Source organism: Stegostoma tigrinum, chromosome 15 (genome assembly GCF_030684315.1).
Source record: "Stegostoma tigrinum isolate sSteTig4 chromosome 15, sSteTig4.hap1, whole genome shotgun sequence".
Lineage (NCBI taxonomy): Eukaryota > Metazoa > Chordata > Chondrichthyes > Orectolobiformes > Stegostomatidae > Stegostoma > Stegostoma tigrinum.
The window spans coordinates 24,543,005-24,559,053 of record NC_081368.1 but is presented as its reverse complement, the minus strand read 5'-3'; the positions used below and the strand labels follow the sequence as shown (position 1 = coordinate 24,559,053).

At 42.4% G+C, this 16,049-nt stretch overlaps 1 protein-coding gene across 4 annotated transcripts in view; it reads right to left on the bottom strand.

Moving 5' to 3' along the window:
* LOC125458730 (serine/threonine-protein kinase PAK 3) overlaps positions 1–16,049 on the bottom strand; it is a 241,769-nt gene that overhangs the window by 46,893 nt on the left and 178,827 nt on the right. For all 4 annotated transcript variants that reach the window (XM_048544262.2, XM_048544263.2, XM_059651377.1 and 1 more), the window contains 2 exons: positions 12,483–12,666; positions 12,138–12,201 (listed from right to left, as the gene is read on the bottom strand). In XM_048544262.2, the coding sequence (XP_048400219.1) occupies positions 12,138–12,201; positions 12,483–12,666 (248 nt within the window). The remainder of the gene's footprint in view (positions 1–12,137; positions 12,202–12,482; positions 12,667–16,049) is intronic.

The following is a 16,049-nucleotide window of genomic DNA, read 5'->3' as shown; positions in this document are numbered from 1 at the left end:
ATGAGAAGTCCTGCCTCCTCAGAGATGCGAATGTGGAATCAGAGTGACAGCCAATTGGACACAATTGAAAAAAAATGATTGAAGTCAAGTCACTACTAACTATAAACCATTTAAAAAAAGTGGTATATGCATATCTCTTTAACAAGGCACTAACACTATGTATGTTGAGAAAAACCTACGCTAAAGGGCAAATGCTCATTGCAGGTCACAGCCTAGCTCGACATACTGAGTATTTAGAAACAGAAGTGTGAGAAATGGCTTAGTAAACCAATGCTAGTGTTACAAACCCCTGTAACTAAACCTGTGTCCTCTACAAATTGCACACTAACTTTACTGACCAGAATAAAGTTAATTGATAACATAAGTTGGGATCCATGGTAATAACTGTGGGTACTGGATGCTGATATTACATGTGCCACCACTTTTGTCTCTCCTATTTATCACAAGATGATATTAACACAAAACATTCCAGTAAGTCTCAATCAATCGTCTACTGTTCCTTGCACCATGAAATGTAACAAAATACGCAAATAATAGTTTTACCAATATCAATGCACTCACTGGACAAGTCAACAATCCCTGAACTGATCAGGCCAAATTGCTTTTAAGAGCTGCACGTACATATAATGAACGGATACACTTATAAATTTCCTCTTGGGGAGAAAATCTCCCTCTTTCCAATCAACTTTTCGTTCTTCCAGAGGTCTGTGTGACAGAAATTAGCTCATCAGCTTGCCAATAAAATCCCCCATTTTGAATGAGGAGCAGCTTCCACTGTTTTTGGAGCCATGATAATAGCATTGTCATTTTAGCTCATCCTTCTGGCCAGTGTCTCTGAATAAAACCCATTCCAACATTTCTGACACGAGTAAATCTAGGAAGTGCTGCATGAACTGTATTGTCTCACATTAATCTCGTATGTCAGAACACATAATCCTTAGCTGAACGGTGTTCCAAATAATCTACGTGAAATAACACACGAGTTAGCTTCGGAGTTAACAATTTGATAACTGAATATAAATGAAAGCAAGTTCCGGAATTGTTACTTTTAATGTCCAGCAGAACAAGTAGAAAAGAAACAGCTTTCGATATGATGATAGAATGACTCAGTCATGCTACATAATAACAACAGAATCAATTTAAAAAATCATTGCAGGAAATGCACAGCAGATCTGGCAACACCAGTGGAGAAAGATGGTTACAATTTCAGGTTGACAACCTTTCAAGTCCAGTTCTAGTGAAAACCATGAACCTGAAGTGTTAATGCTGTGTCTCTCCCCATCAGTTCTCCCAGGCCTACTGAGCACTTTCTGTCTTTATATATCATTTTGCTTCCATGTGGTTTAATCACTGGCTGGAGTGAGGCTGACTACAAACCTGTGGCTAGCTTCAGTGTCCTTTCTGGTAGGTAGGCATCATTTCTGACACATTCATCTTCTGGGGCAAATTTGAGCTCCACTGGTGTTTGGAGAAATACACACAGACAGAAACTCTGCCACTTCTTCGCAAACGTCCATTGTGATCCTCAGGTGTATCCCATTACGTCCCACTGAGCTTTCTACGTTTAAGTCTGAGTAATATATTTAGTAACACTGTTTTTGAGTGACAACCCCTACACTACAGACACTTTTAGTTAGTCTATGATCCCAAATTCTGTCCCTTCTTGGTTAAAGTTTAATACCTCATTAGGCAAGGAAGGGGGAAAATGAAGATCACATGGGTACCGTATTCAATTGGTAGGACAAGATTAGGGAACCACTGGACCATTTTAAAGACAGTAGGACCAAAAACAAGCTGGTTGCCTTCAGAAAAGATCCAGCTTATTTTTGTTACTAAATACCCCCAGTTATGTGCCTATGGATCAACAGAACCTCACTACATAAGAAAAAAAAGTTAGTTAACAGTAGAAGGCCCCCCTGCTGCCAGGAAGGGTATGGTTTTCTAAAGCTAGATGGTGATTGGGGGCTGTGAATGCTGTTGGGGACCAAGCTGTTCTCCACTCAATCACCACCAAGATCCCCACACACCACCACCCACACCAAAAAAGTGGGTTTTTTGCCTTTCTCTGCTTTCTTCAACATTTTGTCTAGAACTCTGATGGCCCAATACCTCTGCCTGCCTCAATGACCACTATCTCTAACCACTAACTCCAGACTCCTAAATTCGTTTCTGTCACAGTAAATCAGTCTTTCCTCATTCACCGCGGTCCAACTGGGCTGATTTCACATGTCAATGGTTATAGGAAAGAGATGGAGAAATTTTGGCATTTAGCAGGTTTGATTAATCTGATAAAGTAGGCTTTTAAAATGATCTGAGAGGCAATGACTGCAGGATATAGTCAATAAATAGAAGAGGCAAACCCAGGAGTGCTTTATGAATTGCAGTCCAAGTGGTAAACAAGTGAATGGAAAACCCTCAGGGGATGGGATTAAGAACACTGGACTGTTTTAAGGAACACCTGGATGCAGAAATTCAGCACTGTCACTTTTTTAGATGGATGAACCATCTGCAATCTTGTAAACTGGTGCAAATCAATTTGCCAGATGCCAAAGTCTGTGGCTGAGGGGTGTGTAGAGCTGATAACCTGGGATCACATCCGGACTTTGTTCTTCCATGCCCCTGGATGGTCTGCTTTGGAGTCACAGGACTAACCATGATCCACCCGCTGGCCTAGAGAGGCATGGAGCCCCTGACCAGACACCTGACTGTGGCCAATCCCTTGGATTGGTAATCAGAGGCCTGACAACCTGAAGGCTGTCTGCAGCGATTTGCCAGGTCCTCATTCCAACCTCCACATTGAGAGGTCTCATCCCCAACTTGTTCACTGCATTTGGTGAGATAGGAAGCCAAATGGTAATGAGGCAAATTGCGGTTTTAAAAAGCCATATTTCCCCTTAATTGGCCAACTTATTGCTACCTAGTGAAACACTTGCCTTGTCACATGCATAAGAAATGCAGCAAGTTGCTCCGACGTCAAGGTAGGCCTGTGGGGTTTCTCATACTTCTTTCAGAAACCACACTACGGCCCATGTGATTCAACCCTACAAGATTCACTCACTGACTTTTCTGGAGATGACAGAACTGAAGGCGCACTTGTAATCTTTAAAGCAACATTTTTTATATGATTAAATGACATGGACCCCTGCAAGTACTCTCTAAATATTCATAAGTGAATTATGATCAATAACAGTGTGTGTACAAATGCAGTTCCAATACGGCTTGTTTTGTATCTCCACCTGAGACCAATTTCTGGTACTAAAATGTGTACCAACTTGTAAATGCAGATGAAACGAATTTATGCTAATCCTCACATTTTAGTACATGCTTTGGTTAAGTGCTGAACAAAAGTTATGAGCATAGAATTAGATTGTGCAGTTTAGCTCAAGAAGTTTTAAGATTAGAACGTACTTAAATGTAATTCCATTAGAAGATTAAATTGCTATAACGCGAGTTAAAAACATTAGATTACACTTTGTCTGTGGAATTAACAGGTTTGATTAGCAAACATTGTTTAATGTACTTTGAATTCGGCATAAAGATGGCAATATATTGATATCGTCTTTTTGGGAGAGGTCAGATGAAATGAACATTTTACATTGATATGGTCTTCTTTAATGACCCGGCAGAGGCAGCCAGAGGGTCTATCTACTCACTGCGTATTGCTATACAAGTTGCATATTAATACACTAATTATCCCCATCATTAGAATATCACAATAGAATCCCTATAGTGTGCAAGCAGGCCACATATTCCATTGAGTGCACAGTGGCCCTCCGAAGAGCATCCCACCCAGACCCAACTCTATACCTATAACTCTGCCTTACTCATGGCTAATTCACCTCGCCTGAATATCTTCTGGTGCTCTGGTTTCCTCCCAGAATCCAGAGAAAACCCATGCAGACAGGGGGAGAACGTGCAAACTCTGGACGGACAGTTGCCCACCAGTGGAATCAAACCCAGGTCCCTGGTGCTGTGAGGCATCAGTAGTAACCACTGAGCCACCGTGCTGTCCAACCAGGCGTGGAATAATTACAACAGGGAAGACCATTCACTCTATTGAACCTCTGCTGGCTCCTTGCATGTAATTTAGCTTGTCCCATAGCCTGTATTAGGAACAATTCTCTACGTATTGTCTTTTTGATTTTACTGTCAAGTGTATTCAAGTGCAAGAGTACAGGAGAACAAAGAAGAGTGTATAATGTCACCACATGAGGCACAAGTATCTTTGAAACAAGGTGGAAAGAAAGAACAAAGTTAACAGTTAAACATAGCAATAGTTATAGTGCAGCATAATACATACAAAGTAAGGTTGAAAGTTATACATTGCAGACCTTCGTAGTTTTAAGTGGAAAATAAAACTGAAGTCTTTTAGTGCCTAGCCACTTTGAGGAACCACCACGAGCCTGGAAGTCCATGCTGAGGCAACACCAGGCTGACAGACAGCCACGTTGGGCCAGAGATCGCTCCGCCATTGAGGCTGGGAGAAGAAGTGAGAGAAGAAATGCAAAGTAAAAAGAAAAAAAAAGGAAAAATAAAAAAAGAAAGATAAGTGGATGGAGCAGATGAACTCCATCTGAAGCTTTTGTGCTCCTGAGATGCTGCTTGGCCTGCTGTGTTCATCCAGCTCCACACTTTGTTATCTTGGATTCTCCAGCATCTGCACTTCCCATTATCTCTGTCCTACTCCACTGCCATTTCTCTTTATAGTTTCGGCCACCTCTTCAAATCTCCTCCCACCGGTGGCTCGGGCAGCACAGTGGCTCAGTGGTTAGCACTGCAGCGTCACAGCTCCAGGGACCCAGGTTTGATTCTAGCCTTGGGTAACTGTCTGTGTGGAGTTTGCACATTCTCCCAGTGTCTGGGTGGGTTTCCTCCGGGTGCTTCAGTTTCCTCCCACAGTCCAAAGATGTGGGGGCTAGGTAGATTGGCTGTGCTAAATTGCTTGCAGTGTTCGGGGGGGGGGGGAATGGGTCTGGGTGGGATGCTCCAAGGGCTGGTGTGGACTTGTTGGGCCAAAGGGCCTTTTTCCACACTGTAGGGAATCTAATCTTCCTTCACTGAATTGTGTAAAAATAAGCTTAACAGCAGTTCACGGGTATGTTATTTTTTAGTAACCCAGCTCGCTATAATGGCAGGTCAAATAAATAGATTTATTTTCATGTCAGTCCTTAGAAGATAACCTCATGGAACATTCACTGATGTAATAAGAGGAATGGATGTATGACTGTTTGAAAATCAATTGCAAAGTGAAGTGAGAGTTCATTGTCCAAGAAAAGTTAATTGCCATTGTAAGGCAATATATTCAATTGTGACTAATGAGGAAGTGACATAATACAAACAAGGACGATATATCAGGCCTCCCTGGAGTAGCATGCTGGATATCAAGCTCTGATATTTCCCCAGCTGTTAATAAAATCTCTAACTTTTTTAAAGTATGCAAAGTCCTCAATTTATTTAAGAGTCAAGAGAACAGAATATGGGCCAGACTTCTGTACTTCATGCAAATTTCTATTCATTACAAATAAATAGATTCAAACTTCAAGTAAACAGTGATGGACTACCAATATACAAGTCTACCAGATAAAATTCTTACTCTCTTACAAAACTCCATCTACATAGATCGTCAGAGACAAAAGAATTGGGCTATTCAGCACCCTGTTTGCTGAGATAATTTCTTTTCCTGCCATTCTTCAGTCCCTCTTCTGCAGGTACTTCGCTTCTTTGCAGGAAGCGCAGAGCAACTAACTAGAGGATTTTATTTTAAAAATTAACTTGTGAAATGTGGGAGTCACTGGCTGGCACGAGTCATCCAGCATGAAAACAAACCCTTCAGTCCAACTAGTCCACGCTAAACATTTTCCCAAACCAAAAAAGTCCCACTTGCCTGGGTTTGGCCCATATCCCTCCAAATCTTTCCAATTCTAGTACTTATCCAAATGTCTTTCAAATGTTGTAACTGTATCTGCATCCACTACTTCCTCTAGCAGTTCAGTCCACACACTAACCACTGTATAAAAAAGTTGCCTCATGTACTTTTTAAACACCTTTCTCCTCTCACCTTAAAACTGTGACACTGGTTTTGAACACCTGCACCCTTGGGAAAAGACACCTGCCATTCACCTTAACTTCAGCTTACCATTCACCCAGCACTGGTCCTTTGGGACATCACTGTATTGTCTTGCCCAAATAGATTTACAGATCACTGATTTATGCAGATAACAAAAAGTGTGGAGCTGGATGAACACAGCAGGCCAAGCAGCATCTTAGGAGCACAAAAGCTGACGTTTCGGGCCTAGACCCTTCATCAGAAAAGGGGGACGGATAGAGGATTCTGAAATAAATAGGGAGAGAGGGGGAGGCGAATCGAAGATGGATAGGAGGAGAAGATAGGTGGAGAGGAAACAGGCAAGTTAAAGAGGCGGGGATGGGGCCTGTAGAGGTTAGTGCAGGTGGGGAGGTAGGGAAGGGATAGGTCAGTCCAGGGAGTACAGACAGGTCAAGGGGGCAGGATGAGGTTAGTAGGTAGGAAATAGAGGTGCAACATGAGGTGGGAGGAGGGGACGAGCTGGGCTGGTTTTAGGATGCAGTAGGGGGAAGAGGGAGATTTTGAAGCTTGTGAAATCCACATTGATACCACTGGGCTGTAGGGTTTCGAAGCAGATTGAGATGCTGTTCCTGCAACCTTCGGGCGGCATCGTTGTGGCAATGCAGGAGGTCCAGGATGGACATGTCACCGCAATGGGAGGGGGAGTTGAAATGGTTCACGACTGGGAGGTGCAGTTGTTTATTGCGAACCAAGCATAGGTGTTCTGCAAAGCGGTCCCCAAGCCTCTGCTTGGTTTCCCCGATGTAGATGAAGCCACAAAGGATACAGCGGATGCAGTATACCACATTGGCAGATGTGCAGGTGAGCATCTGCTTGATGTGGAAAGTCTTCTTGGGGCCTGGGATGGGGGTGAGGGAGGTGGTGTGGGGGGAGAGTGTAGCACTTCCTGCGGTTGTAGGGTAAGTGCCAGGTGTGGTGGGGTTGGAGGGGAGTGTGGAGCGGACAAGGGAGTCACGGAGAGAGTGGTCCTACCGGAAAGCAGACAAGAATGGGGATGGAAAAACGTCTTTGGTGGTGGGGTCGGATTGTAGATGGCGGAAGTGTCGGAGGATGATGCATTGGATCCAGAGGTTGGTGGGGTGGTATGTGAGGATGAGGGGGATTCTCTTTAACCCTTTCCACCTCCCCCTTTTTCTGATGAGGGGTCCAAGCCCGAAACGTCGGCTTTTGTGCTCCTAACATGCTACTTGGCCTGTGGTGTTCATCCAGCTCCACACTTTGTTATCCCAGATTCTCCAGCATCTGCAATTCCCATTATCTGATTTACGCAGATTTTGTTTTCAATACTTTTTCTGGTAGAGAATTAATCCATGAATGTTTCAGAAAGCTTGTCAACTAGTTTTCCACAAGTTTTAGAAATAATTAAAGTTATGTTTTTATAAATTCTGACTCGTGGAAACATTTCCAAAGCATTTCTCACTTCTGATAATTCACATACCTCGCTGTCTCAAACTGCCACTCAAATGTTCTTTGTTCCAATGAAAAGAGACACAGTTTTGCTAGTCTTGCATGACTAAAGTCTCTCATCTGTGGTATATTGGTATGTCTCTTTTACAACCTCTCCATGAACTTTAGCAAAGATAAAACACCCAAAGGTGGACATACTGGGCAAAATTTGAATCCTCTCCCTGGAGACGTTGTGGATGGGCTGAACAGCCTGTTTAATTGGGTAGAAAGGTCTGCCTATCGCCTGCCTGACTCACCCTCCACACCTTTATGGAATGAGGGACAGAAAGTCGTAAAATTTGGCCTTCTTTCCGAAAAGCCATTAAAGGCCCTTAACTGGCCACATAAGGGCTCATTCCACTTCTGTTGGTCTTCAACCAGAGGATAGGGGCCATTCCATTATAGCTAACTTGCCAGGTGAACCCTACTGAACATTCCTGCAGCCTGAAGGGTGTTCCTTCTGTTTGAATAGCCGGTACACCACATGAGACACCAGCAGGCAATATGAACTGCCAATTGGTGAAAATAATATTATTAACAGATACCTTACTAGGATGTTCCAGATTTACCTGGACAAGCCCACCTGACTTACCTTCATTGCAGACTCATGCAAAGAGCCTGCAGCTTAAGTTTCCTTCCAGTTGACAATGCAAGTACTGGGAGCTTGTCATTCAGAGGCAGGAAACTCCTCCTCCATTGGCCTAAAGGTTAGAAACTGTCGTTTTTGTACTTGCGCTCCTATCGATAGCACCTAGAATCCCACTTTGACAGAGTTTTAAGCACTTTTGCTCAAGTCTATTCTCCGAATACCAAGTCTACTCCCTTTTAAACTTTTCCCAGCTAGTGTTTACTTTTTATTTTTATTCCTATCAAATGTACAAATTTCATTTCTCCACATCTGGCTGCTATCACCTAAAGCAATAAATTACATGAAGTTCCTGACATCACCCACAACCTCCAAGTGTGCCAGGCTTATTTCAGTTCAAATGTTGACATCTGGTCCCGCAAATCTATATATATATATATATATATATACACACACACACACACACTGAGAAGTATAGTTAGGCTTTTCAATTCCTATCTATGTGGGGAGTCCCTCTAATGCTGCATATTTCCTTTTCTTTAAAAGAAAGCAGCTTTGGGCAACCACCTTTTCATGATGCCACATATATCCTCATTTTGTTAACAAGCTTGCAGTCTGACAATGAGTTCCAAGTCATATAATACCAATGCATTACAAACATCAACGCAAGGAAAGCAGATATAACAATGATATAATCCAAATGAAATTTCACAAAGTCATAGTGTGCTTCTCAATTTGTCTTTGTGGCAGACCTCTCCTGCATCCCCAAAATGTATAACTTGGTTAACATATGCCTTTTCCTCTTTGGTACTGGGATAAGGAGCCATAGGAGGTCAGTAAGCTTAGGAGCCAGATGTGGAGAAATATGATTCCACCCCTTGGTAATCAGATATATGGCTAGCATCATTTTCTTTCTAGCTCTGTTCCTTAACCAAAAAGGCCAAAATAAAATGCTGGTTAGCACTGCTACTTGGCACTTTTTAATATAATCATCTTTATTAAATACGCCTTTATTTAAGGAAGTTTATTGCTTTTTGTCTAAAATCTCAAATTCATGCTTACTATTTTGTCAAACCTTATCTTTTGGAAATACGCTCACCACCAGTTATGAACAAGAAATAAATTGAAACGAGACACCCCGCATGAAAAGGTTAGAGAACCCTTCTCCAGAGAGAGGGTAAAACAGTTTTTTAATGAAGACGGCCATCAGAGGTTTTGATCTCCCGCTGTCAGATTTGAGGGACCAGACATTTTGTAGAGATTTTAACAAGGCCAACCAAGCAGACTTCATAGAATAAGATTTCCCTCATTGGATCAGACCAACCGGAGAGCCCAGGCTGACAAATAAGATATGGAGTGTCAGAGGTTCTGTTGAGACAATGACCTAGCGTGGAGAGAGCTGGATCAGTGTCAAGGATTCATGTATAAATAAAGGGTAACTCGGTCACATTTACTAACCTCTGGAGTTATTTCAGGTTTATTTTCCCTTTCTTCCCCATGACCAAACCTAGATGTGTCCCTGGAAAATTCTAATCTGTTGCTGTGTTCAGAACAAAGTCATGTGGGAAGAATCAATTATCAAAGAGTTTGTGACACATGGAAAGCCACACGCTCAGTATTGACTTCAGGCACAATTCAACTGAACTCAGCAGACTAGATCCTCGCACAAAAATACATAACCTTGAAATTTATCAGTCTATAGGCAATTATATACATTCAAGCAGAACAAACATGCAGATTAGTAGGTTTTAAAAAAGGGGGAAAATACCTGCACAGGTAGATAATTAAACACCAAGCAGTAAAAGTCAGACTGTGATTATTAAAAGAACATTAAAAACAACTGTTACAATATCCTCTATCGTCAAGGGGGATGAAATAACCAGGGAAATGCTCCTTCTATGGAGAAAATCATGAGAACCTAAACTCTTAACTAAATTTTAAACCAATCATTGAGGTTTTTAAAGTCATGTCAGAAGGAAGTGACCAAATCTGCATCTGCTATACAGCTATTCTCCACTTTCCTGAATGGGTGAAGCTTGAACAATATTCAAAAGATGTTTGAAAGGACTGGGGGAATTGCAAGTGTTATATTCCTTTTGATAAAGGATATAAAAAGTTAAGGCCAGCAGCTACTGATTTTTGGGACAAAAATCAACAGACACTTAGGCAAATATGGACTACTTAAGGGATGTCTGTATATATTTCTTCTTGGGTAGGCAAAGAAAAAAGAAATAATTTCCAACTGATATTGGTGTACATTTATTGATGCCTTTCTACCCTTCTCTATATCTTCGTTCTAGCATTTAAAACTGTAGTTCAAATCTAACCTGTGAACAGGCATGTGGTATTACAAATGGCCACTTCAGCAACACCACGAATGACTTGTTCCAGCGAAAATAAAGCTGATTGAAGGATCGCCTCAAATGTTGTTGTTCAAGCTCATATGCAAATATCTCACAAAAAAGCAGCAGCTTTCAGAATGTGATGATAGGCAAATAATACATTGAACTGAACCTAGAAGGGAAGCACTATATTATGTCATAGATCCGGTATTAAGTGAATGGAACACTGGCATTCAGTGAGATGTAGAATATAACTCTCTCTATTCCCCAACAGTATACTTCAATTTGATCAGAGTGACAATTTGGCTTTTTCCATACAAACTGTTATGGGCCATTTATTCCCAAATTAGGGATATCTATAGGTTGCAAACTTATGCTGTTAGGAATCAGGCAGATACACCTCACTCTCATTTCAGATGAAAGTCGTGCAGTCAGTAGTCAAAAGGAAACGGTAACCCATCAGACCTGGAGGTGAAGGGAAACTATCCAAGAAATGGATTAAATCTTAGACTGAAATGAAACAAAAATCAACTTGTACTTTTTTTTAAATAAAAGAATATTCACATTTGTCAATTACTAAAGAATATCTTATTTGTACCTAAAATATACTGCTGATATTTCAAATAATTTTAAAGTGATAATTTACAAGGAGTATTGTAGTGTCTCACTTAATATTTGACAATGAAATAAAATCATGAAATAAAGATATAAATCTCTCAAATTTGAATATATATAACCTACATCTGCTCCTTCTTCAAAAATAGGGATTTTTGCTCTGGACTCTCATCCATCCATCACCAACCACTCCTCATTTTCGGTCATTCAATAGTTTCTTTGCAATTTGTAAGGAAACCTGCAGAACTGCCAAGGTTGACATAGAGAACATCTAATCAAGCCAGTCTCTTGGAATATTTAGACTGTTGCCTAGAAATGGGTTATAGAATGTCCATGGATGTTAAGTAGATCAAGCTTAGAGACTTAGAATAGTTTCACCTCTGCTCTTCAAGCGCAACAGCTTTCCTGGGGCTAACTGATGTAAAAAGTCGGGTAACCTGAACATATATGTTAACACTTTTGCATGACACAGTCAGAGTCCATTGCTCCATTCAGAGGCAGAGGCAATATCCCCAGTAACAAAATTCCAGCTCCACACACAGTTCTTAAACGCTGTCTTTTTCTAGTGGAATGGTGCATTGTCAACATGTCAAATGCAGCATCAAATCACAGCAAGTCCTTGCTATGAAAGGGGTAGGGGATAGGGAGACTGGCCGAATGACCAGCATCACAATCTCTAGAGAAGCCAATAGGATAGGCATGGAAGAAGAGAGGTGTTTAGAAAGGCAGGTCCAACTAGTGTCAGACACTGATACCAGTGTAATACAAAGAATGACTCGGAGGTAGACTGCTGTTTATTGTTCAAAATTCTCACGTCTCCAGTTGACCTATTAAAACATTTATCTTTAAACAGCTTTTAAGGATCAAAACCAGGAGAAAAATGACTAGCCACAACCATGATTTCGGAGAGGAAGGTAGAATAACTTCCTTAAAGGGTCACAGCCATTGATACCACATTTGCATGTTTTATATTTAAAAAAACAACTCCACATTAAAAAGTGACCTTTCTTGTCAATTAATAAAAATGAAGTCTTTCACCTACCCCTGCCCAATCTTTTCAAATCTTGTGTACTTCTTTTTGGGATCACCCACGCTTACAATGCTTCCTAGAACAAAAGTTGATATTAAATGTCAAGGTATTATAATTGTAAAGAGGGCATTCCAAAAGCAACACTTTTGTGAAGACTGATTTTTTGTTAAATGGTTGCATGTTAGAAAGGCAGATTCATCACTTGCATTGCTTCCTTTCATTAAAACTTCTCCATCCAAACTTCTGTGGTACTGAAAACATGAATACGATATTGTTCTGCCACTTGCACAAATACAGTTTTAAAAATTGATTCATATTATGATCTTCAGGGAGAATCAAAGAATTTTCAATACATACTTAGTTTTTCAAGGATCTCTTCGTCTGTCATCTTGGATTTCTTCCTTTGCTTGTCAGTATTTCTGCAAAGCTGGCTGTTCAGGCTGGTGGTGATGTTTCCAGGTGGTGTTGTGACTGGAGAAGTCGTAACATCTTTAACAGGGGCCACTGGCACAATGGGCTCAATCACTGATCGGGTAAAAATCTGCAAAATAGTGATTGTAATTCTCTCTCATCACACATCAGTAAATTCTTCCCCGAATACTCAGTCAATATAGAACTCAAGGTGTTTCTAATTCCATTGCGTAGGAACACAGGAGCAGGTGTAGGCCATTCAACCTGATGTGCCTCCCCTATCACTGATTCACAGCTCATCATCCACCTAGGAATCACCATCCGTTTGTTCAGTGTGGAGAAAAGGTCCTTCAGCTTAATTGTGTTTGCACTGGTCAAACATCCACCCAGTCTAATCTCATCTTACAGCATTTGGCCCGTAGACATGCAAGCTACAACATTTCATCTATACAGTTCTGAAGTGTCCTGAGGATTCCTGTTTCTACTGCCCTTTTGGTAAGCGGGTATTCCATATTTCCACAATTGAGGGAAAAAAGACAAACTTTTCCTCAGATCTTCTAAATTTTAGGGTAAGGAGCAGGAAATCGTGTCCCGTTTTTACTGACTCCTCTAAGGGGAAATGCATCCCCCCCCCCCACCCAACAACATTGCCTGTGTCCCTCAGAATTTTGTACATGTCAGTCAAATCCCTCCCTAGCTTACACAGCTGTTCGGAAAATATTCCCCGCTTTCCAGTCTCTCATCTTAGCCAATTTCCTTTCCTACCCCGATATGTCTTGATGACATTCATATCCAGAAATCTATGGATTTTGGCATTGGTCGATTAAGCTTCCATAGCCTTCGGGAGTACAGAAATCCAGAGATTCACAGCCCTCTGAAATTCCATCTCTGCCTTAAGTAACCTACTTCCTTATTCTGAGGTAATGATTAAACTCAGAGGGGAAACACCCTTGGATATCCACCTTGTCACACCCTGCAATACTTTTGCAAGTTTCAGTTAGATTCCCTTTCTTTCTTTGAAACTCTGGAGTATACAAATCCAATTTCCTCAAATCTCTCCACATAAGAGGATCTGCAAACATGGTATTAGTCTAAAGCTCTGCTACATGCAAAGTGGATGGCCAGCTGCGATTGTATTAAGGGGTGGAGGAAACACAATGCATTGAATGGCCTAGATCAGGTCCTATATTCCAAAGGCAGTTTTTAATTCTCCTTACCCCAGCAGACAACTAGTGTCCCCTTCAAGAGCCTCATCTTACCACCATCGTTAAATAATGGTGTAAGAGTTCAATGCCAAGCTGGTTGGGAAAGAAAGCAGTGGGAGGGGTTACCTCTGCAACTAGGCTCCTTGGCCCATCAGTGGATCCTGCCTGAAAAGGAGCTCCACGCCAGGTTGCCTTCCCCTATTGCCTCACAAATTCCAGACTCAATCATGGACTGTCAAACACTTACGTAGGAAGCGTCAATCCATTGCAGCTTATTGCTGCTGCTCCCTTGGAGTAACCGCTGTGTTGAAAGCTGCCAGCATCTCACTGGCCAACGTGGGATTTCCTTCTCTCATGGATGGAGTCCTCACCTCCAGCCTTACTGCCAATCCAATCACTACAGAGCACCTATTTGCCCTCTGGTAAACTCTCCTGAATCTTTAGCTAAGAACATGTGTGGGATTCAGTGTTTGGTAGACCCTGCCACCTTGCATAATTCAGGCCAGTAACACATCAAGGTACTGCACTTTGACATTAGGACTATTTCAGAAAAGACAGCACTTGCAAATTGCCCGATTATTTTTTTTCCAATCAGAAAAGAATCAGAAGGAGCCTATTTCATCTAAATATTTGGTGATGCGGTACAGTGGCAGTAAGGAGGATTTCTGGAAATAATTGTACAGGACATTGAATTGGAGAGACCACTTTTGGAATACGGTGTACAATTCTGGTCACCCTTCTACAGGAAGGATGTTATTAAACTTGAGTGCAGAAAAGATTCACAAGGATGTTGCTGGGACTGGAGGATTTGGGTAATATAGACAGGCTGAATACAGTGGGGCTTTTACCCCCAGAGTGGAGATTTAGGTGTAACCCTATAGAAGTTTATAAAATCATGAGGGGCCTGAATAGCCAAGATTGTTTTCCCGCAGGTGGGGAGTCCAAAACTCGATAGCAGGTTTTTAAAAAGGTGAGTGGCAAAAGATTTAAGGAGGACCTGAGGGATCAGCTTTTCACAGATAATAAAGTGTGAAGCGGGATGAACACAGCAGGCCAAGCAGCATCTCAGGAGCACAAAAGTTGACGTTTCGGGCCTAGACACATCAGAGAGGGGGATGGGGTGAGGGTTCTGGAATAAATAGGGAGAGAGGGGAGGGCGGACCGAAGATGGAGAGAAAAGAAGATAGGTGGGGAGGTAGGGAGGGGATAGGTCAGTCCAGGGAAGACAGACAGGTCAAGGGGGTGGGATGAGGTGAGTAGGTAGGAAACGGAGGTGCAGCATGAGGAAGAACAGGTTAGGGAGGCAGAGACAGGCTGGGCTGGTTTTGGGATGCAGTGGGGGGAGGGGACGAACTGGGCTGGTTTTGGGATGCGGTGGGGGGAGGGGAGATTTTGAAGCTGGTGAAGTCCACATTGATACCATTGGGCTGCAGGGTTCCCAGGCAGAATATGAGTTGCTGTTCCTGCAACCTTCGGGTGGCATCATTGTGGCACTGCAGGAGGCCCATAATGGACATGTCATCTAAAGAATGGGAGGGGGAGTTGAAATGGTTCGTGACTGGGAGGTGCAGTTGTTTATTGCGAACCGAGCGGAGGTGTTCTGCAAAGCGGTCCCCAAGCCTCCGCTTGGTTTCCCCAACGTAGAGGAAGCCGCACCGGGTACAATGGATGCAGTATACCACATTGGCAGATGTGCAGGTGAACCTCTGCTTGATATGGAAAGTCACCGTGGGGCCTGGGATAGGGGTGAGGGAGGTGGTGTGGGGGCAAGTGTAGCATTTCCTGTGGTTGCAGGGGAAGGTGCCGGCTGTGGTGGGGTTGGAGGGCAGTGCGGAACGAACAAGGGAGTCACGGAGCGTGTGGTCTCTCCGGAAAGCAGAGAAAGGGTGGGGATGGAAAAGTGTCTTGGGTGGTGGGGTCAGATTGTAGATGGCAGAAGTGTCGGAGGATGATGGGGTGGTGTGAGAGAACTCATTGCTGTCAAGGATACAAATATCTCAGCAAGAGACCCAGCAATCTCTTCCCTAGCTTCCCACAAATTTTGGGGAAAACACTTGATCAAGACCAGGGGATTTATCTCCCTTTATACATTTTAAGGCCTCCAATACCTCCTCTTTTTAATATTAAACTCTTCAAGACTTCATTATTTCGCCAAGCTCCCTAGCTTCCATGTCGTTCCCCACAGGAAATACTGATGTAATATATTTGTTTACTGTCTCACTTATCTCCTGTGGTTCCGAAAGTAGATGGCGACATTAATCTTTAAAAGGGCCCTGTTCACCCTCTAGTTACTCTTTAGCCCCTGGTA